This window comes from Calypte anna, chromosome 8, assembly GCF_003957555.1.
Source record: "Calypte anna isolate BGI_N300 chromosome 8, bCalAnn1_v1.p, whole genome shotgun sequence".
NCBI classification, from domain to species: domain Eukaryota; kingdom Metazoa; phylum Chordata; class Aves; order Apodiformes; family Trochilidae; genus Calypte; species Calypte anna.
The window spans coordinates 4205015-4231577 of NC_044254.1; the positions used below are offsets into that span (position 1 = coordinate 4205015).

A 26563-nucleotide genomic window follows, 5' to 3' on the forward strand; every position below is an offset into this window, starting at 1 on the left:
TTTGTCACTGGGCTACAGAAAGTAGTCCTGTGTGAATTAATGCAGCATTATCCTTTCTAATTTTTTCCTAAGTCCCTGCTGCAGTATTAACCTAATCTTCTTACACAGGACATGGCATGGCATCTGCTTCCCCTGCCATGCTGGGGCTGATGTTTTTCCACCACAAATATTCCTGACTGCAGCAGACATCCCACCATCCATCCCCTCTTTCCCCAACCACACAGGAGCAAGTAAAATCCACCTTGACTTTTGGGAAACAAAATATCCCTACTGAGGACACTGAACCTAAAATCTGGATTTGTTTTGAAGTACTGTAAGGTAGCATGATTTATAACCATCACGTATGGGAAGGAACTGAGCTGAAGTCCTTTTCCTCACTGCTAAAAATACTCACAGACTTAGAGAGCTTTTTTTGCCTTTCTTGGTCTATTTAATTACAGTAGAGCTTGATTTTGCTCACAGGCTGAGGCTATAGGAGAGAAATCTGTGCCCATCATTCTCTGCTCTTTGCACCAGTTAAGAGGCACATTCATTCTTACTGTTCCAAAACAAGTTAAAACTAACTTGCATTTTTTTAAAAAAGCTTTTCTCCCCAGTTGTCATGGCTAGGGTTAATGTCAAACTATTTTTTAATTTCCTTTCTCCATGCCTGCACAGGCCAAACCTATTTGTGACTTCCCTCCCCAGATGCAAGCTGCCACACACAGATCAATTATACAGAAATACAATGACTTACAGTCAAGAAATCATTTGGGAAAAAAAAAAAACAAACAAACATATGGAGCTCAACTTATTTATAAATATCTTCAAAAAGGAGCCTTGAAATATTACACCCCTGGCTGGAGATGCATGAGGCAGAAGAGGTGGGGAGTGGCAAGGGAAGAGGCAGACAAGGATTATTTTTGTCATCATAAAGGTCTGTTTTCTTCTTACAAAAAATCAAAACAAAAAAACCCAAGAAAGGCCAGGAAATCCTCCCAATTTGGCATTCCCAACACCACCACATTACATGAAATACAAGGCCTTCACTTCCTCTTCTCTCATTTCACAGCAAGTTAGGATGGAGCAGGATGATGCCAATGTCTGATTTCATGGAGCTGCTACAAACAGAGAAAAAGCCTCAGAGGTCAACTCTGCACAAGCTCAGAGATTATCCTCATTGTCTGGGTGATTTCTAACTTCTTATCCCATAGTAATGCACCCATTTTTTTATGAAAACCATTATCAGGTCTTAAGGTCAGTAAAGTTCCTCCTACACTTCTCATTGCTACACCAAAAACTTAACTGGCCAGGCTCCTTGCAAAAGCCAGAGGCTCTCCTCTTACTATCCCCAGTCAGAGGTTTTGGGGGAGAAATGGTCAAAAGGGAAGGAATGATGGAAGGAAAAGACCCCAAAGCTCAGAACAGTCCTCTCATCACTTGTAGGAGGGATGAGTGGGACAGGGACCCAATTAGCTCTTTCTCCTGCCCACAGCAAACACAGAAAATTAGGAAAGGGGGTGAAGCACACTTAAAAGTCTCCTTTCCAACCCATACCTCAGGTTCCCACTTCAGAGCAGCTGTGCCCTCTCTGTATGCCAAGGGCAGAGCAAGGCACAAACAGCTTCACACTAAAAGGTGCTGGTGGCATGGGATTAACACACAATTTTCAGACTCAGGGAGAAGTGGAGTGGTTTTACCATCATGCAGTTGGCATGGTTTCTAGCAACAGAGGCCAAAAATCACCTCCCTGTATAAATATAGACATAGTGAGCAAGGACAACTGAAACCATAACAAAATTAAGTTTCTGCTCTCTGAAACACTGTCAAGTCCTCCTTTCATCTTGTGGACTGTCTGAAAAACTGACAGAAAAAAAACAAGTATTATTCCAGAATAAACTGGAAGAGAGGAGAAACAAAACACAATAGGAATAAATCAGAGCTTATCTTCTTAAAGTATAAACCCCCTCAAGGAATACGATTTGCTGCAATTAAATATAAAACAACAATACTCAATATAATCCTTAACAAATCATCTCAAGAGTTTAAGAAGTTGTGGTTTGGTTTGGGGGATTTTTTTATACATTTGCATCAGGTTTTTTTAACTGACCTCTCAAACCTACTTCTGACCTTCCCCCAGCTGATAAGCAGGAGACAACATGAGGTATGCAAGACAGGTGACTTTCCAGGACAACTGAGACCTTTTTCAATTAAGATGTTTTGAATATTTCACTCTTAAACTCACGAGAAGCCTTAGATCTCTGCTTGTACTGTATACAACTTCCCTGAATTTCTTCCCAACATGATTTATTCATCTAGCAGACACAGTGACATCACCAGGCTCTCTCAAAACAACAAGAAATTATTGATACTAAAGTGCTTGAAAGGGACTGCTAACACTATAGATATTTACTGTCCTACAGTAAATATAAGGTTGGTTTTACATTCAAGACAGGTTTAATTGCCAATACTTAAAATAACCCCTTATACAATCTTTAGATATAAAAAAGTTATTTCAACAAGCCCTCTTTTGAGTTCCCTTGTCCTTCCTGTTCCAGTAAAATCTTGATATGGGATCTGTTTCCCATGCTCAGAAAGCACAAGCTTGTTTTTCTCTATTTTCTTACTTGCTTTGTTCCATGGACAGAAAGACATCCCCCAAGCAGCTGAGAAGCAGAATACACTGTTCCCAGAGCAGATAACCATGATTCACTGTCTCCTCACATGACAGGGTGTAAGATCACCCACACTTCCCCTCCCAATCCCAACCATACAGCAAATTTTCAGTGTTAACTCAGGTTTTTTTGTCAAACGAACAAAAATTCATCTTTCTTGCCAAACCATTAAACCGTGTTCAAAGTTTAGAATGTACACCCAGCTTAGCACATCAAAGTGGTTTGGGGGGAAATTCAGGTAAGCAGAGACAGGAGGATAGCTGAAGTCCAAAATCAGCTTGGTATTTATTTGATATTTATTTGTGCACAGAAGTACAAGCAAACCCCAAACTCACTGCTCCCAGCAGGCTGCTGCTGGACCCTGCAGAAGCTCTGGCTAAGAGGTGATCTTGGAGGAGCATTTTGATGTTCCAAGCTGTTTAAAATCTTTCACTTTGGTGATTGTGAGTTCACAACTCCTCAGCTTAAGGCAGCACAACTGAGGAACCTTCACTAAGGGTGGGAGAATCCAAACAAATACCTCTTGAACTGATCTTGTTACCCAAATCAGTCTACTGTGGAATATCAAATTTTCCAGAAACAGCCCAAGATTTTAACAGAGATGACTGCACACCAGTTCCTTAATCAGAACCTTTTTGTCACAGTCACCAGTTGGCTTTATTCCTCTCCTTCATTCTTCTACCCCACTGAGTTTTTTCAGTTACTTTTTCTTCATTCTCTCCTCTCTAAACTTCCCATGTTGATGATCTTTAAGGTCCCTTCCAATGCCAACCACTCCATGATTCTCCTACAACCAAACACCACCAATAGATGGATTAAACCCCATAACCTTTCCTGTTGTATTAACTGTATTTTTCACAGCTGAATAGTCCATATCCATTCCAACCTACAAGGCTTTTAAGAGATTGCATATCACTGAAGTTAATGGAAGAGTTCACCCACCTGCACCTCTGCTTTCAGTTCATTTTATAAAGTCCTCCTTGTACTCACAACTCTAGACTACCAACTGTGTAACAATAAAATAGGTTTAGCAACACAAAAACATCCATTCCAACATTGATTTAATTTTCTCTTTTTAACACTTTCTGAAGTTGGCAATGAGAGCAATACTTAAATGAGAGCTTCAACCCCTTTACCATTTAGACTTAATTTTGCACTAGTCAGTCATGTGGATTTTCTGGTGGAACTAACCAGAGAAGGTAGCAATTTCTGGGTAATCCCTCCAAAGCCAGGGGAGGAAAAATCACTGCTCACACCTTCTTTTTCTATTGTTAAGTGCAATATAATTAAATGTAAGGATTCCTAATAAAACAACTGAAGCCAATTGGCACAAACTACACTATTGGGAAAATTAAGCAGTATGAAAAACAAATGCAGAAAAGATTAGTGACACACAACACAATTTCAACAATAAGGATAAATAAATGTGTATTGAAAGTTCAAAAATATAGAGCCAGGAATAAAGAGGGGAAATATGACACAGAGGGGAAGGGAAGAGAGGGAAGAAAAAAATATTTGCTGTCTCAAGATCTTAACTTTAGGGATGCCAAAGCAGCTTCTTCTGTCACAGGCAGGTCTAATGCTGCCATTACCCAGCCATAGAGATCTGACAACTGATGCAGAGCTCTTGAATTTGACAGCTAGAAGGCTGTAATTTATCAAGTGCAGATATATTTGAACACTTATCCAGGAAAAAGTTGAATTCAGCTGGGAGAAGAACTAGGTGCTGCCTGCTTTCTGTACCAGAAAGTAACTGGTGAGGTCAAAAGATATATACAAGGACTTTTAAAGCTTCAAAACCTACAGACACAAGCAGGGAATTAACATTTGTACTTTTTCTGACTAGCCTAGATGTAACTTTCAGCCCCAAAGCAACATCCAGAATTAACTGAACTCTTGAGTTTAAATTCACTCATCCTTCTACCTAAACTATCATCTAATTTGTTATCTTCTCTCAGGCCATACTAAGATGGGAAATCTCATTTTCAAAACTAATTCACTCCCTTAGTGTTATCTGATAAGAACCCTCAGGACTGCAAATTTAATCATAATAACAACAGAAAATACTGACAAGTGAACCTGAATGCCTCTAGTGTTTACACCACCAGCAATAACTGTTTATTTACACAGTGGTAGTAGTGGAGAGCTGGCTAGCAGAAGGCAAAATAGTTTCCTGTCATAGCTGACATGATACAACCCTCTGTGAACTTCAAGTGGAGAAACACAGGGATATTAAAAATACATGTTCAGCAATGAAGATGATTTAACACAGATAACAAAGCCTATAAGAAACCTCCCCCATTCAGAATTACATTGGCTTCGTTCAGTTTGGAATTAAATCAGGAAAAATTCTATTTATCACTAAAAAAGCCTGTCCCAAAATAGTTCTACAACACTCCTAGCAAAAACACAGGGAGGATACTGAAGATGTTATTAGTCCTGTTTTAGAAGCTGGAAAGACAACATGGAACTCTTAATGTCTAAAAGGAAAGCCTGGAATGCAGAATTGTCAGAGAATTTGACTTGCAGTCCAGGGATACAGAAATACCCTGTATTGTCATGTCAGAGGGGGACTGTAAATTACTTCCACAAGGAAAATCAACTGTGGAACAATAGAAGGAGCCTTGCTGCAGTCCCTTGATTATCTGTAGGGAAGAGCAGGTGGAGAGATACAAAGAACAGTAAAAAGCTTACTTTCAACACAAGGTATCTTCAGAGATAAGTGACTAATTCCCAATGAAAACTTCGATTTTTAGAGGCTAAAATTTTTTAATTATTTCAAAAAAATTAAAAATAATATAGATTAAGTTCTGCACACACTATTTAAGATTTTGTACTTCACACTCTTCAGTTTCCTCTCAGTATTGCAATTATCTGTCTGCAGAGGAAATAGCACACAGCATTCTGTGCTTAGCTCCAATGTTTAGATAATGAACACTATTTTTTAACTATTTTTTTTTTGGTTAAGAATATTAAAAGACTTTGTGAAGACAGGATTCTGATGGCTCCATGACAGAATACAGCATTACTAAACCCAAACCAGAGTATTTCTGATACCTGTACTGCAATATCTTCATTATGCAAGATGCTTTTGTTAGTAAATATGTCCTACAGCATGTAGGAGTGTAAATAGCCCTGCACTCAGGTTATTAATTTAAATACTGAAGCTCCCTTTGCCACAGCCTTCTGATCTGACAGCTAGTGGCTACTATCTTTAAAATCTGTACTATTATATTTAGAGCCATTTACTGTAAAGGTCCCCAACATGCCATCCTCAGCAGTCTCAGATAAAAGATAAGATATTCTTCATCCTTAAAAAAAATCCTGAGGTACTGGACATTTATATTAGACCACCAGTATTCACCTTCTGAAAGACAGTAGTTGTAACATGGTGCAGCCAGTAAAGTTATTAACTTTTCTGCTATTTAAGAACCTTGGTGTGACAACTTAAAACTTTAATTTAACAGCTTCTTCTATCCAATATCATCCTGCACAATCTTCATATGATGTGGCAGCACCATTTGTGGCTATGCAGCTGAAATAATGGTTTTCATTTCAAACATTAAATGGAAGGAAACACAACATACCATTTGAAAACAAAGAATACTGCCTAGCTAAGTCCTTCCTTGTAAGGTTTTGCAGTTCTTTAATGTGCTAAGTTTTCCATACAATTTGTATTTTTGTATTTTAGAGCGCAAGCACTGATGTTAAGGAACAGCCAGTTCCAGCTGACTTGAATGTCTCTTCAGCTAGGGCATGACTGAAGCTAATTTCAGTTTATCTTAATTCCAAAAAAACAATTTGCATTTTAATTTCTCTGCCTGCTGATCTACAACTGCAGGAGAAAATGCAATAGTGTTTGTTGAGCTGGCAAAATGCCATCTGCCTACTTTAACCTGGACTTTTTAGAACCTGTTGTTTTAAATAAAGATTGAAAGCTTAGGACATACATTTTCACCACCACTTCATGATGTTCTCTACAAGAACTAAACTTAAAGATGTTTAAACAGAAGGGTCATTAAAAAACCAACTGTCTCAAAGTATTCAGAATGTAACACCTGCAGAAATAGCCTTTGACTATGTCTATTTTTATACAGACGTCACCACTGAGAAGTCCCTTCTAAAGACTGATGTTCTTTCATTAGTTAATTAATCCTGAAATCTCTGAATGCTGTTCCGAGTTGTTAGTAGCTAAGCAAATGCATAGATTTGGAACACACAAACCAAGATCACTTTCAGATATCCGAGAAGAAAATCCCTCACTAGGAACTAAGAATGAAAGATTTTTAATGGCAGGAGAAGCATTAAATAAATACTGGTAATCAGAGACCCAATAAAGGCAAAATGCTCATCAACCTAATCTGCTGCAGACTTTTCTTCTGCTGGAATTCCATGTGATAAGACAGACTAAGATATAAATTTATAATCTTGCTGCTCCCCGTACTTTAAACACCGGAAAATAAAGCTTTTAAGTGCCCTTTATGCTTCTTTATAATGTTTCCTTCCTGTGTCATTTCTTTTTCCATCCAATCACCACAGTGTTGATTTTATCTGCTCAGTATTACAAGATCTGGAGAAGGTTGAGATTATAGAACTGAAGTCTCAGCCCCCAACCTTTCCTAATGAAGTAATTAAAGTGTCTTCAAGCACTAACTTCAGCAGAAGGAGTGTTTGTATTTATACACCCTATACAAACAGTTTTTTAAGGGCTGTGTCTCCTCTGGGGTCAGCCTCTCACCAGCTGTATTTCACAACACTCTCCTAGCACTGTGGACTTCCTGCAGATATTAAAAAAAAACAAACCAAAACCCCAAAACATTCAACACATCATCATATCATAAATAATGAGATTTAAGTTTTCAAAAAACCTCCTTAGAGATCCTAAAATCATGCCAAAAGTTAAAGACAATGCTTATTACACATTTCCCTCATCAAAGAATTGTGCTTTCAAACACTGATAGGCTAAAACTTCTCTGAAGAAATCTATGCAAGGTAAATCTATGCTTTTGTCATCTAAGATCTCCTAGACTTCACTACAGAAAAGTCCTGTATGCTAATTCTCAGACTGCTTGTTTTTCAAGTGAAATTTCAACTAGAATCATTCCAATATCCTTCCCTCTGATTCAAGGAAACACATTTATTTTCACTCAGCTCTTTTTTGTAAAGACAGGTTAATTTATCCCAAGTCCCAAGTTACTTATAGAGAGACCAGGGAGACCTCTTTATTTCCCTCTATTTGTCATGCCACATGAGTTACAACATAATCAGGAATTACTCTGTTTCAAGCAATAGCTCTATTTTTCCTAGAGGCAGAAATTTATGGTTTCTGAGACTTGAGACTCATCTTGAGTGAGCAAAGAGAGACCAGTTAAGTTTGGATGAGAAGGGGACAGCATTTGCCACAAGGTCTCTTTCCCAGCAGAGGCCAGAATAATACTTAGCACATCCAGTCTGTAACTTGTACCCAAGAGATGCTGCTTACATCTGTGGGTCAAACTGTCCCTTTAACTGCAGCCTTGGGAGAGACTCCCAGCAGTCAGTAACTCACAGAATCCCTATTTTCCAAGAACAACCTTCCATTAAGGTTCATATATTGATAAAACTGGCACTTGCACAAACCTGACCACACATGGCTCCAATTGTGCCCTCCTGTCCTTAACAGACCCTTGGAGCAGAGAGAATTTGCTGGCTTGGGAAGGATTGTTTCAGTCACTGAGAACTCCCCGAATCAGTCCTAATTAGCCAGAGTTATTGAAAAGCCTTCTGCCCTATTAAAGATTGATTCACTGGGAGACACTGCTGCAAAAATTGGTTCCTGCTGTGGCAGTTTATGATGTTTGCTTTGCAGAGCAGCAGCATGAAGAAAGGACAAGCTGCACCAGAAAGACACAAGGCTAATAAAATAAATTCCTGAAATCTTGAGTTGACTTCTTAAAAAACACAGTCACCGGGTAGGCATATAATCACACTCTGTAATTATTCTAATTTGCACAATTAAGAGCTGAATAAACACCATAAATTTCAATGAAAAACCCCAGGCAGAGGCTGGTGCTGCTACTGGGATATTTTAAATCCAAAATATACAACACCCTGATGACAATTTCTGTAACCACCGCAACACAAGAGCACCTTACTGAAACCCAATTAGGTACTTACCAGCAAATCAAAAGAATAATAATAAAAAAAGCAATAAAATTGTTTCTCCTAGAGATTATTAGCATTGTTCTCTTCTCAATCCCATCTTTCGGTACAGGCACAATTGACATAACAGTTTATATGCTCCTGAGGTGCCTGCCTCCTGCAAGCTGCCCACTCCTCCCAAAACCTCCAAAATGAAAAGCCATCAAAGCTACATTTACAGACTGCTGCTGGAATTTAGACAAGCTAAGGCAGAAATCCCAGGGCACGCCGAGGAACAGACTTCAGAAAGGACCATGCCTCCTAATCATAACAAGGTGCATTCCTCTGGATAACCACCTTCTCCATGGACAAAGCTTTTGGCATTTCCAGGTAGCCACTGGGCACTGAAAACAGAAGATGAAAGCAACAACACCACACAGCTCTCAGCCTGCTACGGCATTTCTCCTCCTCATCACCTCGACCCTTATCAGTTATCTTTACCATCAGGCAAGGTGTTTCTCATACTCACCAGTGAATGCCTTTGTCTGCACTAGCATCTTCCTTACCAGGCTTGCCATAGTGGAATTTTTAACTGCGTTGTCTAAACCTGCTCAGGACCAAACTGGGTAGAAGAGTTCAAAAAAATAAAATGCCCGCATCGAGTCCCTGCACCTCCGCCAGTCCCTTGGCTTCTTCTCCTAAAGCTGCACAGTGCCTGGATGAACAAGGCTGGAAACAGACACACACACACACACACACACACATGCACGCACATGCACAGGAAGCTTGGAACCAAATCAGTATTAAATGTACTGACTTCCTTCTTCATGCTCCAGTATCCCTGCTGTAAACAGGCTCTGCATATTAGCTAAGCGAAGCCGAAAAGTCCAGCCGAGAAGGACAAAAGCAGGGAGTGGCTCCAGCAAGGAATAACTATTTTAAATATACAAACATCTTCCCATCAGATTAAAACTAGCTTTTCAATTAGGCAGATTCTGAAGCCATTGTTTTGACAGAATAACTCAAGACAAACAGGAGACGCTGCTTCCTCCTCTGGAGAGGTCTCCGGGATTTCCAGTACGAAGTGTCCCATAAGCTTTCCAAGTGCCTGGACTGAAGTGTGCACCTCACTCCAGGGAGAGAAGGCAAGGAAAAGGGAGGCAGATGAAAAACCCAGAAGAGGCACCACCAGTTACAACTACTGCACCTTGCAGTGTAGGTGCCATGAACAAGCACAACAGGGATGCTTCACTTGTGCCTGGGTCAGACCACACAGCCACAACCACCAGCCCTGTCCCCAACAGGCAGACAGGAGTGTGTGTGTGTGTGTGTGTATGTGTATGTGCAAGGATTAAGCAGGAGTAAAATGCATGTTTCATAAACATAAAAATGTTTCCTGAACAGCCTGCTTGTTTTCAGAGAACCCAGTCTCAAGCCACACAGCTTCAGGCTCCTTAAGTCTTCACCTGGCTTTCTCCACCATTTTGAGGAATTCAGCTCTGGGCAAAGTGGAGACCACACCATCAGCATCAGATATGCCACCAAATCCTTTTGTACAGACACAGAGGGCTATAACATTTGCCTCACTGCCAGCAACCAACACTCTCCAGAGAGGTGAGAGAGCAGGCCAGCCAAGCTCTCCTGACCCAAAATGCTCCAAAGACAGACAGCAACAGCTTTGGCCACTCTCCTGGATCTCCAGCAGGCCCATGCACTTGGCAGGCACAGTGAGCAAGGGCAGACAGAGTCCAGAAGACAGACAGCAGCAGCTGCTTTCAGCTACCACTGCCCTCAGAGATGTCCTGCTTCAGATACGCCAAGTCCTGTGGCTCTGCAGAGCATCCTACCCAGGCTACAGAGGAGCAAGCCAGGCACAGACTGCTGCCCATCTTCTGTGGTTGCAGCAGGCTGCATAAGCAGCCCTCCAAACCAAGCAAAGCTGGACAGAGCAGCTTTGGTCCACCCCCAAGGAGCAGCTAAATAGTGACCATCCTTACCCTTGTCCAAGACACAGCCATAACTGCCCAAAAATGCAGGTCTGGTCGACTTCTCCCCAAGCACCTGTGGCAGGAAAGGCTAAGAGACGTGCTCCTTTGCAGAACTAGAAACTTTTCCTTGCCTTTAAAAGTATAGCAAAGTTACATCAGTTCTTGGTTTGGGATTTTTAGCAGCCACTATCTTTACTGGTAACTCCACAGAAATAATTCCTGACCACTCTGTGGTATCTCAAACTCAACTGCACAGTTGCCAGCACAAAAGGTTGAGTGAAGAGAAGTGGGCATCTTAGCAATACTTCACTCCCAGATGATATGAGTGTCTGTCTGAAAAAGCTGCCATCTTCTGCCTTTTCATACAGATGCATGTTATTTATCTTCATGTCAAAGGCCACTTGTCTCATAAAAGAGCTTTATTACATCTAAGTTGAAACACTGAAAGAACTGTGACTGTTCAACAAATGTCCTTTTTATTTGCAAAGTTGGCTACTAAAAGATCCCCCATTTTTTTTCTTACTTTCAATACAGCAACAGCAGATTCCACAGTCCACTCCACCCCCTCCTCTTCCCACCCTGTCTTTCAAGACAAACCAAATTCCCGTAAAAGTAAAATTAAATTGCTGCTATCCCTTAAGGCACGAATGCAACACCAAGGAAAGGCTTAGGGTCAAAAGAGAGAGATGCTCTTAAAATCAGAGATTTCACATTATTTTTTCCAGAGTATATGGGACAAGCTTCAGAGCAACTCTCCCACGTAAGAGGGAGAAGACCAATTACAGAAACAGGGGAGCACAGGGCAAGCAGTGTGCAAGGCTTCTGCCAAAGGGCTGCTTCCAAGCTTAAAAAGCAACACTTCATTATGGAAGAACTGGACAGTTCCAAACCTTCATTTCCATTTAATCAGGAACAACATGCTAGCATATCAGAGGCTAAAAAACCATCCCTTCATGCTCATGCCACTTCACTTGACCAGCAGCAGGCATCCCGTGTGCCATGGCTGCTGGCCCCGTGCCCTACCAGAAATCTTCATCTAGACATGGGTTCACCTCTCAGTCTTCCCTCCTAGCAGCTCTTGAGACACCAGGCAAGGAATTGGTCATCCAAGTTCATAGAATCATAGAATTAGCCGGGTTGGAAGGGACCTCAGAGATCATCTAGTCCAACCCTTAAGTTGTTCATGTAGCGAACTCTTCCCTGCTAACCTTTCAAGAGGGCCCTGTGATAAACCTCTAAACACCATAATTAAAACAAAACAACCCCCCCCCAAAAAAACCAAACAAAACAAAACAACCCCCCCCAAAACTGATAAACAATTAAACAATTAGACATCAACAACATGAGTCCACAACACTTGGCCTTCAGACTGCACAGCCACATAGACAAAAGCCATGCCAAAGGACTGTGCCTGCCTATGTACGTCCAAGGACTGTGCAGGGACATCCTCATTCTCTTGGATAGCCTTGAGAGTCCAGGAAGCTCATCCAGCACCAATATCATGGAAGTAATTTCTGGGAAACTGATGTGTGCAAGATAAAGCAAGGTTCATGTAGCCCCATATGCCAGCTAACTGCCTTCATACAAGTGTTTATGTCTCCATCTGCCAAAAAGCATCCAGAATTTCATTGTTCAAGTGTAATGAAATCACTGCTACAAAACAAAAACACAAATCATTTTTGTTAATACCCGCCAGTTGAAGGCTTCACATTAATGCCTTCATCCCTGCCAAGCACCAAAACAATTACTACATTAATATTAAGAGGAGTTCTTCAGCAGGATGATGTGATTATCATGGGGAATCTCAGGAGATGCTGAAAGACTCCACACAATGCCTCAAATTTGTCTCAATTTAAAGAGCAATTGCTTCAGGCAGCAGAGGATCCTCAGCCTGCTTAGGAAGGGGGTTCCAGGTAATAAAAATAAAAAGCCCCAGGGCAAGATCTCTTGGGACAGAAAGAAAGAAAATATTGAGGAGTCACAGCCCTTTGTGTTTCAAGAAAGGAAAATAAGATAGCTGCTCTGCTGCCTCTCACACCCCATTAGGAAAAGGAAAATGGTCTTGACTGTGCTATCTAAGGTCACATAAGGAGAGGAGTCTGGTCAGTTAATCCCTTGAAGAGGTTTTCTCTGATAAACAGTACTATAACATACAGAGACAGGAATGGGGAGAACAAAGAGCAGGACACAGCTTCAGACCAGAAAAAAACTGTGCTTCAAGTCCTCTGCTCCCTTTGGTTTTTAACCCCACCTTCCCAGTATCAGGGGCTTTCACCTGATACACGCCAAATATAATGATGTAATATAATGGTGTAAAAGCACTTTAAACCTGGGCATCTTCCCTTTGTTTGCTGTCTTATTAGAGAAGGTTCTAGTAAAAGCTTTCTCATAGCAAAAAAGTCACATTTTTAATACTACATAAGCCTGTAATTAGAATTTTTTCAGTTGAAAATATACTAAAAACCAGAGAAATCATCATCTTGAGTAGCTAGAATCCCAGGATATATGTTTGGGACCTCATATATTCATGATATGTGGTTCTGCACCAAGACATAGAGGGTTCAGTGATTTCAGGTCATGTGTGCACTAAGGATTCACCAGTGCCTCCAATTTTAGAGGTTTTACCAAAAAGGAAGGACATCCTCTCCCCACCCATGACTACCCTTCTACAGACTCTTAAAAAAAAAAAAAACAAACTTGACACCCAGCATAGTGACCTGATGTTTTTCATACATTTGCCCTCTGATAAGCACACAAATGCCTTCAGCTGGGCGTTTTCCCTGTTAACCTTCCTGACCAGAAACATTAAAGCTCAGAAGAAAACAGAACCTAATGCAGTAGGTAATGATACTAAATATAAGTAGCCAGTCAAATAATTTTGTTTCTCAGACATTCAACTTAACAAGTCACTTCAGAAGTTCTCAAACCACAGCCCCTGTACAGATCCTAGGAGAGATTATAATTTCTCGGATTTACTTTTCTTTTTTTTTTGAAGGGAAATGTACTCCTAAAAGCAGAGTTATTACAGAACTCTGTGAAACAGATGCAGTTCAGGCTACTTTTTACTGCAGCTGCCAATTATGAAAAAAAATAGCGACCGTCTAAAAAAACATTATTACAACTGGCATAAGCAAAGAGAAAGGAGGTACAGAAAAAAAAATCACCCAGGAAATACAGTAACCAGGAGATCACAGTGATTCCTTTCAGAGAGCTCCTGCCATGAGTTTGGCAATGTAGCTTTGGGATCATAGCCTGCCCTGTTCAGAAAAGACAGTATTTTGTCTCAGATGGCCCCATCCAGGCACAAAAACTGAGTGTGCAGTAGGGGAAATCTGCTCACTCCACCAACTCCAGCAGGACAGGAAGAACCCAAAGCATTCATCCAACCTTGAAAGTGAAGCCTCAAGGCTGGCAAAGTGACAGGATGCCAGCAGGAGATGCTTCCCACTATGCAAAGGACAGTGGAAGGCTGCTCTGGAAGCAGAAAACTGCACACTTTTTAAAAAGTAGAGGTTAAATATCAAACAGATAAGTTAACAGAGGAAATCGTTTATGCATTAATAGTTTTGATCAGTCTCAAAGTACTTACACCGTTTGCATTCAAAGACTTTCCACCAATGGATGATCTGCTGGATTATTCAGATTAACATGCTAAATTTTTTTAAAGTTCATGTCTACAGATATTCACCAGTTCCCCACTTCCCATCCTTACAAATTTTGTCTAATCTGGTCATCTAGTTGAAAAACTAAACTTTGTAAGCCTCTTCAGTACCAAGTCTCTCTGCATATTAACTAGAAATTAAGACAGACAGGAAAAGGACCACTGAGACTACATGGGAGACTGCTGTAAATTTGTATCCAATGTTGTTTTCTATTTAGGAGCAGAAATATATTTACTGTCTACATCTATGTCCTATAGTAGCTCCATGTCTCTGCTTTGCTTTAGGAAAATCTGAAACAGAGTAATTATCAATAATAGCAGCATTATTAACGCTGCTGTGACGGATACAAAGTAATGCTTTAGTATAGATGCTAAAAACCTCTAGCAAGGGAAGAGGCAGGGAATAACCATATACACACTTCAAAAAACCATACTGACAGAATTACATACTGCCTTCTTGAATCCAAGACGTCAAAACCAAGTATCTCTAATATTGAAGACAAAAAAAGCACTGCTGACATGGCGTCGCCCTTGTCTGCATGCAGCATGAACAGAGCCCATTATTTTATCTACATTTTACTGTCTGTAAAAATTGAACTTCTCACCAGCAGCTCAGCAATTTTTCAGTATAGGCCTGAGGTGCAGGGTACAGTCCTCACGGAGGTTTTTAAGACCTGTTCTGTCTCAGTTCTTTCAAGTCTCAGACTCAGCCACCATCTTCTTCCTCAGCAGCTCACCTCCTCTGGGAGATAGACCCCATCTCCCTGCAGTTCCTCTTCCTCATGCTTACAGACTTCATGACAGAAAAAAAAAAAAGAATATGACAGGAATAGGTCAAGAAGAGGGGATCTCCTGCCTGTCCTTAGAGAAGAAGTCAGCTGGGATGGGCAGGGCAACCTCAGGAGGTGGCTGCAAAGCAGAACAAGGCAGTCTGGTACTGAGGGAAATTGCTTGTCCTGCACAAAAACCTGTGAGGATGAGGCAAAAAATTCCCGCCAAAACCTGAGCTGCACTGTGAGAAGGGTTTCTCACCTCTAGCACAACATTCCTGATGAACCAAAGAGCTTTGCTGGAGCTTATCCAGTATTTTAATACATACTAATTTTAATATGTATTAAATAAAAAGTCTCTAAAGAGTGAGGCTTTCAATTCTCTCAATAAAAGATTTTGATAAAAAGGAATTTGCAGGTTGTTCTCTGCCCTCCCTCCTCCAGAGAACAGAATTTTTTTGCACAGAGACACGACAATTTGAGACAGATTTTAAAAAACCCCAACAAATTAAAAAGACAAACAATACACGAAATTCAGAAGATGGGAAATGTGAAACAAAAGATGAAAAAGAACTGCACAAATTATGCAATTTCCAGGACAGGGGGAAAAGCCTTTGTGGCTGACATGCAGCCATGCATGCCAGCCTGGCAGATCTCATCAGCAAGGAGTTTGCTGCTGCCTAATTGCCTCTTTTGAGTAAATAACCCAGAATCCAGACAAACAGGAAATTTACTGGAAACTGAATGAGAAACAGCCAGGGGTCCATTCTGCAGAATAAGAAGTTTGCAACTGAAGTGAATGACAAGAAGATTACAGCTTCCTAATAAACCCACACATTTGAGAGATGTAAGGAAATAAAGAAGGGAAGGAGGAAGTCAGGGAGGCTGAGGAAGGGAAACTAAAAAAGGATCAGATTTCTACAACAGATTTAAAAATGAGGAGAAAACGGAAGAAATGCACTTAGATTTTTATCATTACGTATTCTCCTGGTCCTCATGAAGGATTCTACAGCCCTTAGCCCAGAGTATATCAGATGGAAAAGCCCTGGCACCACTGCAAATAACCAATTCTGGGGTACATATAGGAGATGGAAGTGTATTTCCGTAACCCTGTGTCCAGTACAGGGAGGAAGTGCAGCCTGCACCTGCAGAACATCCATCTCACTTCCAGGGGCTGTTACTAGAGCACTGTTCCCAGTTCCTTCCCAGCAGAGCCAGTGGTGAGGAGATTAACAAGTTTGTTGCCAGCATCAGCACAACAGAAACCACACCAGACCTTGCCTTACCCTATGCTCCTCATTTCAGAGGGTAACACCAGCCAAATGATGCTAAAAAAACCAAGTGCCTTCTAACAGACCTTACTTACTAGTGCTCTGCATGAGTACAGAATTCACCAGTGTGCTAATAAACTACCCATTTATCATAGGATATTGTCAAGTTCAAATACTAAAATAGTACTGTTACTGTGTTAGCATGATTCCTTTATAAAAACCAAAACATGCTGTTATGAAAGCACCTGACAGTAACGGGAGCTTTGTCTACGCTGCAAGGTAGAAATGCCTCAAAGTTCCATCTCCCTCATTCTCAGGTACCCCTCAGTGGTTCCAAACTTACTCATTTGCAGCTTTATTGCTAATTCCTGAAGTCTGGAATAGGCTTACTGCAGGTATCAATACCTTAAAAGCAGGATGCAGATATTAATTTTTAATATAAAGGTTTTCTTTACCAAGAAGCTCAGCTAAGAGAAATGATTTTTTAAAAGCATTTCTCAACAGATGACTATTTGCCTTCCTCCCCACTGTTTTAGGATAATTCTCATGGCTCTTAAAATACTCTCCTGAGTATTAAGGCTAAGTTCTAAAAATGCAAGAGGTACAAGCCCTTTTGCCTCCCCAGCTCCAACACTTGCCACCCTTCCAGGTAACTGCATCCTTGAGACAGCTTGCAGCCACCAAGGCTCCAAAAGGAATCCCAGCAGCTGATTCAAGTTGCTCTTCTACCCTCCACCCTCAAACCTTCAACAAAAAGGACTACTGAGCTCTGGAGCCCATAGAAGAGGGGGAAAATTCTGGTAGCAGTGAGCAGTGATACTGGGTTAGGTATATGATGAAACCTCCCCATAATGCAATAATCAGAACCATGCTCCCCAGATGTGTTCCCCAAAAGGGACCATGAGCTTTCAGGAGATGAGGTAATAGTGTGGAGCCACCCTCCCTCCACCTGGGATGATCCTCCCAGCAGCAATCTGGCAGTGCAAGAGAGGTCAGGCTTCTCGGGTCCTCCTCCAGGACAACACAACAAACTGGCTGGTCTCTGCCTTTCTCCTCCCTGGGTGTCCCTCCTCCCTCCCTCCAGACCACACATTTTTAATGGCTTTGACTACGTACGAGACTGTCCGGTTTTGCAGATAGCAGACAACTGCCAGAACCCCCCTCTTAATCTCTCAACTTGAGCATATTGTTAAAGAAAACAGAAGAGATCAGAACCACATGAGAATCTCGTAATTTGCTCTCCAAAATAACCCTAAAAGCCACGGCCATCTATGTGCAAAGGAATGCATTTTTTCCACACAAAACTTCGAATGAGCATTTCAGTCCCATGTCATCATGGGAACCAAAACTGCTGGGTTTGAAAACTCATGGATTCATACAACTGGCTCTGTGAAAGTCCAAATCATAGAATCATAGAATCATAGAATCCTAGGGGTTGGAAGGGACCTCGAAAGATCATCTAGTCCAACCCCCCCTGCCAGAGCAGGGCCACCTAGAGTACATCGAGCAGGAACGTGTCCAAGCAGGTTTTGAATGTCTCCAGTGAAGGAGACTCCACAACCTCCCTGGGCAGCCTGTTCCAGGGCTCTGTCACCCTTACAGTAAAAAAATTTTTTCGAATATTCAACTTGAACCTCCTATGCTCCAATTTACACCCATTACCCCTTGTCCTATCACTGGTAATCACTGAGAAAAGCCTAACTCCATCTCCCTGACACTCGCTCCTTACATATTTGAAAACATTGATGAGGTCACCCCTCAGTCTCCTTTTCTCCAAACTAAAGAGACCCAGCTCCCTCAGCCTTTCCTCATAAGGGAGATGTTCCACTCCCTTAATCATCTTCGTAGCTCTGCGCTGGACTCTTTCAAGCACTTCCCTGTCCTTCTTGAACTGAGGAGCCCAGAACTGGACACAATACTCCAGGTGTGGCCTCACCAATGCAGAATAGAGGGGGAGGAGAACCTCTCTTGACCTACTAACCACACCCTTCCTAATGCACCCCAGGATGCCATTGGCCTTCTTGGCCACAAGGGCACATTGCTGGCTCATGGTCATCCTCTTGTCTACCAGGACCCCCAGGTCTCTTTCACCTACACTGCTCTCCAGCAGGTCAGCCCCCAACCTATACTGGGACATCGTGTTGTTCTTCCCCAAATGCAAAACTCTACACTTCCCCTTGTTGAACTTCATCATGTTTCTCTCTGCCCAACTCTCTAGCCTGTCTAAGTCTCTCTGAATGGCCGCACGGCCTTCCGGTGTGTCAGCCACTCCTCCCAGCTTAGTGTCATCAGCAAACTTGCTGAGGGTACACTCTATACCCTCATCCAAGTCGTTGATGAAGATATTGAACAACACTGGTCCCAGTACCGACCCCTGAGGGACTCCACTAGTCACACACCTCCAACCAGATTCTGCCCCATTGACTACAACTCTCTGACTCCTTCCTTTCAACCAGTTCCTGATCCACCTCACTACCTGATCACCAAACCCACACTTGGTCAACTTATCTACAAGGATGCTGTGAGAGACGGTGTCAAATGCTTTACTGAAATCAAGATAAACCACATCTACCGCTCTTCCATCATCTATCCACCTAGTAATTTCCTCATAGAAGGCTATGAGGTTAGTCAAACATGATTTACCCTTGATAAAACCATGCTGACTGCTCTTGATGACCCCCATGTCCTTGATATGCCTGGAGATAGCGACAAGAACAAGTTGTTCCATCACCTTTCCAGGGATGGAGGTGAGGCTGACCGGTCTATAGTTACCCGGGTCCTCCTTTTTGCCCTTTTTGTAGACTGGAGTGACATTTGCTATTCTCCAGTCCTCAGGCACCTCTCCTGTTACCCATGACTTACTGAAGATGATGGAGAGTGGCCTAGCAATGACCTCCACCAGTTCCCTCAGCACCCTTGGATGCATTCCATCTGGACCCATCGACTTATGGATGTCCAGATTACTCAGCTGATCCCTAACCCAATCCTCATCTACTATGTCAAGCTCCTCATCTATCTCGACTACTTCTGGGGCTAAATGAATCTGGGGCTCATGCGGAAACCCTGCAGGAGTAAAGACAGAGGCAAAGAAGGTGTTCAGCACCTCTGCCTTCTTTATATCCTCTGTCACCAGGGCTCCCATCTCATCCCTTAGTGGGCCAATATTGCCTCTAGTGTTAGTTTTACTAGCTATGTATTTGAAAAAGCCCTTTCTATTATCCTTAACCTGACTTGCAAGGTTAAGTTCCAAGGAGGCCTTAGCTTTCCGAATTGCCTCCCTACATCCTCTGACGACAGTCCTGTATTCCTCCCAAGTGACCAGCCCCCCCTTCCATGATCTGTAGATTTTCCTTTTCCACTTAAGTTTTCCCAGCAGTTCCTTTTTTAACCATGCAGGCCTCCTAGCTCCCTTACTGGATTTCCTAACCATAGGGATGCTCTGATCCTGTGCTTGCAGATAGTGGTCTTTGAATATTGACCAGCTATCTTGAGCCCCTTTATCTTCTAACACCCTGTCCCATGGGATTTCTCTTAACAGTTGATTGAGGAGGCCAAAGTTTGCCCTGCGGAAGTCCAGGGTTCTGGTCCTACTGGGCATTCTGGTCCTTCCACACAGGATCCTGAACTCAACCATCTCGAAGCAACTGGTTTTCCTTTAGTGGAACAGAAATGCAGTTGTTTTCAATTGTTCTGCATAACTCTCATCTGCTTTCCTGAATGGATCTTTAAGTGACCAGACACACGCCTCTGCCACCAGGCAGGGACTCATCTTTTAGGTGTAAATGACAGGGGGAAAAATAATAAAGGTAGATGATACCGTAGCCCAAAAAAGTAAACCACACCTTCACACACTCCTGTTGTATTACTTAACTAAAATCACTGATTTTTTTCCCTCCTAGGTGCTTGAAATACTGCGCTTTTGCTTGAGCTACAATTAGTGTCTACCTAGCAGGAAGAAAAATCACCAAACTTCCTCTCTCTCCTCTCCTTCAAAGGCTGGAGAGGTGAAAGCAATGAAGCAGGGGTAGTATGAAAAAAAATGCTGGTTTTACTGAAGGAATTAGGAGTATCTTTATGCTGAGTAACAGTTACCCTGTCCACTGAATCAGAGTTGACTCCACCACTCACTGCCTTCTCCTGAGAGTCAAACTCTCACAACAACTCAAAGAACTTCAAACCAGCTCTGAGATACAATTTGCATGAAAGGCAAAAGACACTTTGGACCCCCCAAAGTATGGTTTGAAGTGCTACTTCACCACCAACATGTGGTGAAAATAACTTGTGCAAAATGGTTTTATAGAAAATGCTTCAGGGAGGAGGGGCAGGGTGAGTGAAAACCACAATTCCCCTCGTGTTTATTTCCCTGAATAAAGTACAAATTTGAAAGCTGAGTGAGGGGACAGGAGGAATTGTCCCCTTTGCACAGAGATAAAAAAAGGCTTGGCCTTTTACTGGTAACTGCTGAACATTTTTCTAATTCTCTCATGGACTGAAGAAGAGCACAGGTTAAAGACATCCCAAAGAACATCAAAAGGTAGAAATATTTTGGCAGAAAATCAGCAAGATGGGGCAGTGGTAAGGAAGGGAAGCATGCAGACAAAAGAAACCAGGAACTATACACAAGAGGAGGAAGCAGAGAAAGAATAAAGCCAGACTGGTTGTTCTGGGGGTTGGGAGAGGAGATTAAATATAAGAAGTGTAACGAAGTTAGTAACTGTTTCTTTCCTATAAAGCCATATGAGACAAGATCATACAGGTATTTTTCACCCCAGCTAATAAGTGCATATCCCCAGGCAAGTAAGTACCAGGTCAATTTTCAAAGGACTTAAGGAAATATTTGTATCAAAATTAAAAGAGAACACTCACTTAATCTGCTACACAATCTGAATCTCCACTTATTAATGGCAGGGACTGGAGACAATGAGAAATTGCTAGATTGCAGAGTCCTCTGCAATGCAGTCAGCAACAGCTGATGGGTGAAGTTGGAAAAACACCAACAGACTGAAGTCTGCCAAATTAAGTTTGCTTGCACAGTTGCTGCTAATAAAAACCACAAAGCCTCTCTCCTGGTCACCACACCACCTCATTCATACCGCTCTGTAATGCTGAAACAGAAATAAAATCTTAGAAAAAACCTCAAAAAAAATTCCTGTCTCCAGCAGCATCAGTTTTGCTTGTAGTTGAGCAAGCTGAGTGGCTTGCAAAGGGGGGTTCAGCTTCACATATGATCCTTCATTGAGGATTTCTGGTGAAGCAGAGACAGGAATTAACTTGTTACCCCACATGCCAAAGACAGCAACTCTCACATCCCAGCAGGAGAGGCATTTTGGCTCCCAGTAAAACGAGTCATTTCAAGCCAGTGAAGTCATGACACAGAAACAGACAGGAAAATATTTTCCTACTATCTCACGGACAAACGGAACATGCTAAAACTAAACTTAAAGAGTCTGTTGGGAGCTAGAAAATGGTTTCTTCGTTTTCTGGAGTCACAAACTCCTCGCCAAGCCTGAAGGGTTGTCCTGCAATTCACAGAGAGCAAATGTAAAGTGATAATGTGCATTAAGCCACAGAAGCTACTCTGTCAGAGCTCAGTAATTACATGAGCGAGCTGATGTATTAACAGTGAGTCTAAATACAGCCCCCCAAGAGGCTAGAACTCAATCAATGATATTTTGAAAGGAAACCTTTCTATGGCAAGGGAACTGTGACATCAGAAGGGAAGACTGAGCATGTTATCAGCAATGAGAAATTACCTACTTACGAAATAATAAATCATGCTATTTAAAAAAAAATAATTACACTACAAGGAACTTCATTTCACACAGGCTGCATTTAGGAGTACATCAATTAACTCTAATTTGCCTCTCTAGAGCAGATGAGCAGTAGAAATTCTCAGCTTGCACCTAAATCGAAGGGCTCTCCAACTGCATTAGCAAAGTAAAAGCTACAAAAGCATTTTCTTAACAGTGTCCTTGTTGTGAAAATGATTGAGAAGGCAGCTTCTCCTGTGGTAAAGAAGATGTGTCAGTGACTCCCTCACACCAATGGTTAATCCTGCCACCCATCCTTCTCTGCACAGGGAGAATTACTACTGTAGTTCAAAGCATCTTGTAGAGCAAACAGATCTCAAGAACACCCCAATAAAATTCTGTTGCAGTCGAAAGAGTCATCCTTCAAAGAAACACGTGTTCCTGACTCCTGCCTTGTGTAAATGACACTGTAAAACAGTTATTTAATCTTCTCAGGTCAAGCTTACCAGAATTAGTCACATTAAATATTTGCATGCTTTCTACAACTTCAGATTAAATCGATTTTACCTTGGTCCTGTACTTAAAGGCTCTGAGTCTGGAGAACAGAAAATATTTGGTGAAAAATTTAACTTTTCTAAACAGTATCACAATTTCTTCTTTTTATGAGTAGTCAGTACATACATATCACCAAATTCATGCATGGCTGTCATCTCTGTTAAAACACTGTATGGCACAAGACACTGAGCTTTCACACACAGCAATCCTACTTGCACCCTGGACATGTTATAGATTGCTCTGTTTTTGTAAGTGGTTAGAAAAAAGGAAATGCTTCTCCATTACTCACCTCTCCCCAGCAGGGAGAAAGGAAAAAAACCACAAAAAAATACCTATCAGGAGGTGTTGTATCTCTGTTACATTCAATTCAATACACAAGAAAAGTCCTTTAAGAAGAAAGAGGTTTATTTGCCTGTAGCAGAGAGCAAAAGCAGGAAATACAAGGGAGGCTGCACAGAGATGTGATGCCACATTCCTTGGAAATCCTATCACTTTATTACCCCTCTCCTCAAGGAATTAGGCAAAGTTGCAGCAGTTGTGAAGACAAACAAAGCAAAAAGGGGATAAAGATATGAAGGTGTGGCAACCAATAGCCAAAACCAAGATTACTCACAAAGAAACTCTCATAAACAAACATGCTTTATTGCCTGCTTTCATTTTGCACCTTTCACTTACCTCTTTTGCTTATACTTGTGCATATTTGCTTTTTCTTTATAAGAAAGGAAAGCTACAAACAGCTCAGACTGTGTGTGTGGAAGGGTAATACTGTATGAGCAGCAAAGAGCCACAAGCCAGTAGTCAGCAACTTTCATTACAGCTGGCATTAGGGATTCCACAGACTATAGGCCTTTTGTTACCAGAGCTAAAGGACATAAAATATTTATCTCATTTGACTAGCACGTGTTGCTTCAGCTCACTTACGTTTTATGCATCCTAAGCTTGCAGACTGAAACAGAGAGGGAGCTTTTAAAATTTGTATTTTTATGTTTCCAACGGAGATTGAAAGATCAAACATGAGTCCACTGTGATAAATAACCTGAAAAAGTTGGAAGATGTTAACTCTCCAAAATTGTTATTATTGGGTTCACAGTGAAGCAGGATACTTGAATTATAAATATATTTTTTTTAAATCAACCATTTTTATCAAATTTGCTCCAAAAGGAAACACAGAGAAAAAAGCAAAGCCACACAAGGTTATATTTAAAAGACAGATATGAAAGGAGTAACAACTGGTCTCTTAAAAAAAACACCTTTTCATTTCCCACACTGAGCAATGCTGATTTTAAGTAAAACCAGAAATTTAAAAAAGAAAACTGTTGTTATAAACTGTCAAGTGTTCCTTTATGTGAACTGACATCAGTAAGACATCAGCTGAAATGCCACACCTGGGGCTGTGCTCATATCCCCTGGCACATCATGGAATGTGTGCTCCACTCCATAGTTTCAGGGAGAAAAACCACCCTAAAATAGCTTCCATTCAAACACCCTCAGTCTCAAGTAATGTTTTGAGTAAATAAAACTATAAACACAAAGACCACTTCATGTGTAATTGAGGATGACAGTCTCCACACATACTTACTTGGCACAAGGAAGTCACAATCATAAATTATGCTTTAATTATGCACGATGTTCCTTTTAACTTCAGTTTCGCTGCACCACCATCCTCTGCTCTTTAGGAGCCTCACACTGAGATCTGAGGAACCACCTGACAGTCTGAAAGGCTTTCAGCTCCTTGTCCTTGTGTGCCACATCCAGCTATTTTGTTCAGTACACAGAAGCTCTCCAACAGGAACACAGGAACTATGCAGGTACAAATATGGAAATTTTGACTTTCAACTCTTCCTCAGTAGGAAATGTGTCAATTGTAGATTTTTCCAAATTTTTCCAAATCCAGAGGTGAAAGTCACAACACAAGACTTGGGCATGCACAAGCATTTAGTCTACAAACCCTCTGAGACTGGTGCCAGTTAAAAAATGCTAATAAGTTTTACTCATCAAGAAAATTAAATTGGGGATCCAGGAGAGACCTTCTTGTCATCCTTGTAATTCAGGTACTAAATCTAGACTGGGTTTCACGTCCAAGGCTGAATCCTGCATGGCACTGCATTCATCAAGGAAAATCCTGACTTGGAAACTAAAAAGCAAATTCACAGTAGTTGTAAGCATGAGCATAAAACAATGGGGACAAGGAAAAGAAAGGGATATGAACATTTCTCTGAGATTAAATACTGGAGCAAAAGTCAAGGGAGTTTCTGCTTAGACAAAATCCCTCCTCAGTGCAAAGGAACATTTCAAAGCTAAACTACCACTTGCTGAAGTTCTTCAATTAAATTGGAGCAGATACTTCGAAGTGAGCTTCAAATTATAGAAGCTCTGAAGGCTTCCTCTATAACTATATTTGATAATCAATAAAATAATAAGATTGGAGAAAAAGTGGCAAGAACAGCACATACCTCCTATTTAATAAACAAACAAACAAAACCACATTTTAGCCTTCAGAAGTCATCCTTCTGTCTGCCCTGAAACAATAGGACTCTGTACTCCTGACATGTTTTATTTCAACCACCACACCCAGTTCTGGGAAGGGCACTGCCATAGCTGCTGATTTGTTTGCAAGACAGTGCAAGGTGAAGTCAAAGTAAATGATCCCATATCCTGTTTAGTTGTTTTGTGTTCGGTTTGGTTTTGTTCTTTAAAATTCCACACTATTAAACAGAGACAAAATTCACCCCTGTGTAATGCTAAAAGGAAAAGCGTGAAAGGGGTGAAAAGTCAGCCCATGCTAAGCACTGATTAAAAACCAATATAACACACACAAAAAAAAATGTAGCCTAGCTCATTAATAGAGATGAGCAGCTGCAGGCCAAAGAGGTGGCACAGAAGCCTTAGGGATGTGTGTACTCTGTGAATTAAAAAGGCACAAGTGATGGCGGCCCAGGGAAACACCACAGCAGAGCTTTCACCATCCCATCTCAACCCAGCATCTCAGCCTTAACTGGCACAAGCTTCAAAGCACAAATAAATTCTTTCATCTATACATTCAAGCCCCAACCTCTGGAAAATCTACAATTGACATGTTCCCTACTGAGGAAGAAAGTAAAAATTCAGATTTTCTTTACATAGCTCTGACAGTTGTGGGGCATAATACCCTGAGCTTGATTTCACCCATGACCTAGATATGAGAAATTATATTGATGCAAATCAAGACAAAATCAAAATTAAAAAGTGTGTGTATAGTGTGTGTGTGTTTATAATATATCTTCTCAGCTGTACATCAGGTCCTTTATCTAGCCTGAGGACCTGATGAGGACAAGCAGATACCTTTTCAGAAGTCCATTGTGTGTTATGATCCCTAACCTGGGCACTCAGCTAGAACAATAAATGGATCTCAGCCAAACGAGCACGATTTCCTCCAGACCATCCTTTAAAATTTAAACTCCATAAAGATAACAACAGTCATGCTCAGAGCTAATTATAGCAGAAACATTACAGTGGCTAAAACCACTGAAAAGACATGGTGGGAAAGGAAGGAAAGAAGCTCAGAGGAAAAGAAAAAAAAAGAAAAAAGAAAAGCAAATGCAGAACACGTTGGACCTGCCATGTGTCTGTCACACTTCACCTTCATGTTATGCTTATAGAGAGATGGAAGGGAGGAAGAGTGTAAGGGCTATGGACAACTGGAATCCCAAACCCTGAGAAATAAGGACAGCTCCACAAGTGCTGTGACATGTAAGAAACTGATGGAAGTCTTACTGATGTACAAATTAACTGGGAAAATTAAGGAAGGCTGCTCA

At 41.3% G+C, this 26563-nt stretch overlaps 1 protein-coding gene across 4 annotated transcripts in view; it reads right to left on the reverse strand.

Moving 5' to 3' along the window:
• Nucleotides 1-26563, reverse strand: part of RASAL2 (RAS protein activator like 2) — a 173244-nt gene that overhangs the window by 126216 nt on the left and 20465 nt on the right. Inside the window, exon 1 of one of the 4 annotated variants that reach the window (XM_030455341.1) lies at nucleotides 9304-9457. The exons of the other annotated variants lie outside the window; for them this stretch is intronic. Coding sequence (XP_030311201.1) covers nucleotides 9304-9352 — 49 coding nt within the window. The 5' untranslated portion in view covers nucleotides 9353-9457. Of the gene's footprint in view, nucleotides 1-9303; nucleotides 9458-26563 lie in introns of those variants that run through there. 4 annotated transcript variants of the gene reach the window in all.